We start from the raw sequence: 2,219 nt of genomic DNA on the forward strand, positions 1-2,219 counted from the left end.
TTGGCTGGGTGCAGTGGCTCAGCCTGTAATCCCAGCACTTTGGGAGGCCAGGGTGGGCAGATCACTTGAGGTCAGGAGTTCGAGACCAGCCTGGCCAACATGGCGGCACCTTAGCTCTACTAAAAATACAAAAATTAGCCGGGCTGGTGGCAGGCACCTGTAATCCCAGCTACTCGGGAGACTGAAGCAAGGGAATTGACTGAACCCAGGAAACAGAGGTTGCAGTGAGATGAGATTGTGCCACTGACTCCAGCCTGAGTGACACAGCAAGACTCCATGCCAAAATAATAAGAATAATAAAATTTTAAAAAATAAATAAGTAAATAAAAGAAAATACGGAGCAATAGGAATCCTACTCTGCTTGTTGGCAAATAATGGATACAACCACTTTGTTTGTTTGTTTGTTTGTTTTTTGGTAGGGGACAGGGTCTCACAAGAAGGAATCAAAAAAACCTGGGGAGTTACTGTTATGAAATCAAAATCAGTCTTTTGACACCCTGAAGAACTGAGTAGAGAGGAGAACCTCTTGTAGATTGCATTGGAATCAGCCTTTCTCCTGAACCCTCTTGCTCTTTGGGATTTCCAGGCACCTGGCTGAGGTGTGGAGAATGCTGGCAGTGGAGCTTCCTAGCACGACCTGGATTCTGTGGAGGCTCCTGAGGAAGCTGCAGAAATGCCATAATGAGCCCGCGCAGGAGAAGATGGCATATGTGGCTGTGGCTGTAAGCCCTTGAGCTCTGCCCCTCTAATGTCAGCCCCTCCCAGGATAACTGACCCCACACCCCAGTGGAGAGTGTTCCTTTTGGTCCCTCTCAAAGCCTGCATCTGTCATCCATTTATAAGTCTACAGTGTTTCTGCCAAGGGATTGACATGGAGGGAGCTGGGGAAAGTGAAGGAGTCAGAATGCTTTAATACAAACTTGTCCAACCTGCCTTTTTTTGTTTTTGTTATTCTGTTTGGTTTTGTTTTAGGCTTTTGACAGCCTGAAGCCATGGTGTTTAATTTCTGTCTCTAGTGATAAGCGGAAAAGAGGGATGAGGAAGGGGCTTTGTTGGCCCAACCAGAAACAGAAATTAAGAACCCATGACTGTCATCTGTCCCTTGGAAACATCCTTGGTTTAATATGTTTAAAACATTCCTTCCCTCATATTCTAAAAAATATGTATCATCATAGTTAAAGAACAATGCAAACTTGTGGGAAAAAAAACTTCAAATATTGTAGAACTGTATAAAACAAAGTGCAGACCAGATGCAGTGGCTCACGCCTATAATCCCAACACTTTGGGAGACCAAGGCAGGTAGATCACCTGAGGTCAGGAGTTCAAGACCAGCCTGGCCAATATGGTGAAACCCCATCTCTACTAAAATACAAAAATTAGCCGGGTATAGTGGTGCTCACCTGTAATCCCAGCTATTCAAGAGGCTGAGGCAGGAGAATTGCTTGAACCTGGGAGGCAGAGGTTGCAGTGAGCCAAGATTGCATGCTACCACACTCCAGCCTGGGCAACAGGGTGAGACTCCGTCTCAGAAAAAAAAAAAAAAAAGACCAGGCACAGTGACTCTCACCTGTAATTCCAGCACTTTGGGAGGCCAAGGCGGGCCGATCACTTGAGGTCAGGAGTTTGAGACCAACCTGACCCCAACACGATGCAACCCCTTCTCTACTTAAAATACAAAAATTAGCCAGGCATGGTGGTGGCCACCTGTAATCCCAGCTACTCAGGAGATTAAGGCAGGAGAATTACTTGAGCCCGGGAGGCAGAGGTTGCAGTGTGCCGAGATCATGCCATTGTACTCCAGCCTGGGTGACAGAGCGAGACTCTGTCTCAAAAAAAAAAAAAAAGAAAGAAAGTGCAGATCTCCCTGAGCAGAGGTTGGCCAGCTTTCTGTAAAAGACCAGATGGTAAGTATTTTAAGCTTTGTAGGCCCCATATAGTCTCTGTCACATATTCTTTGGATTTTTTTTTAACAATCCTTTTTTTAAAAAGTGTAAAAACCTTTCTTAGCTCATATCTGTAACAATCTCCCTAAAAATGAACTTTCCAGAAGTCTTTATACATATATAAACTTTTGGTGTATCTATTTGGTATACATTTTTTCCTTTTAAATACTTTATTTTTTAGAGCAGTTTTAAGTTCACAGAAAAACTGAGCAGACAGTACGGCGTTCCCATAAACCTTCTGCCTCCACACACACACAGCCTGCTCCACTATCAACA

At 44.4% G+C, this 2,219-nt stretch overlaps 1 protein-coding gene across 2 annotated transcripts in view; it reads left to right on the top strand.

The window, feature by feature from the left end:
- The window catches only part of MROH8 (maestro heat-like repeat family member 8), a 62,531-nt gene extending 61,598 nt beyond the window's left edge, over window positions 1-933 (top strand). For both annotated transcript variants that reach the window (XM_011975005.1, XM_011975006.1), the window contains one exon: window positions 587-933. In XM_011975005.1, the coding sequence (XP_011830395.1) occupies window positions 587-734 (148 nt within the window). In that variant the 3' untranslated portion in view covers window positions 735-933. The remainder of the gene's footprint in view (window positions 1-586) is intronic.
- The last annotated feature ends 1,286 nt before the right edge of the window (window positions 934-2,219 follow it).

This window comes from Mandrillus leucophaeus, unplaced genomic scaffold (genome assembly GCF_000951045.1).
Source record: "Mandrillus leucophaeus isolate KB7577 unplaced genomic scaffold, Mleu.le_1.0 Scaffold150, whole genome shotgun sequence".
Classification (NCBI taxonomy): Eukaryota; Metazoa; Chordata; class Mammalia; order Primates; family Cercopithecidae; genus Mandrillus; species Mandrillus leucophaeus.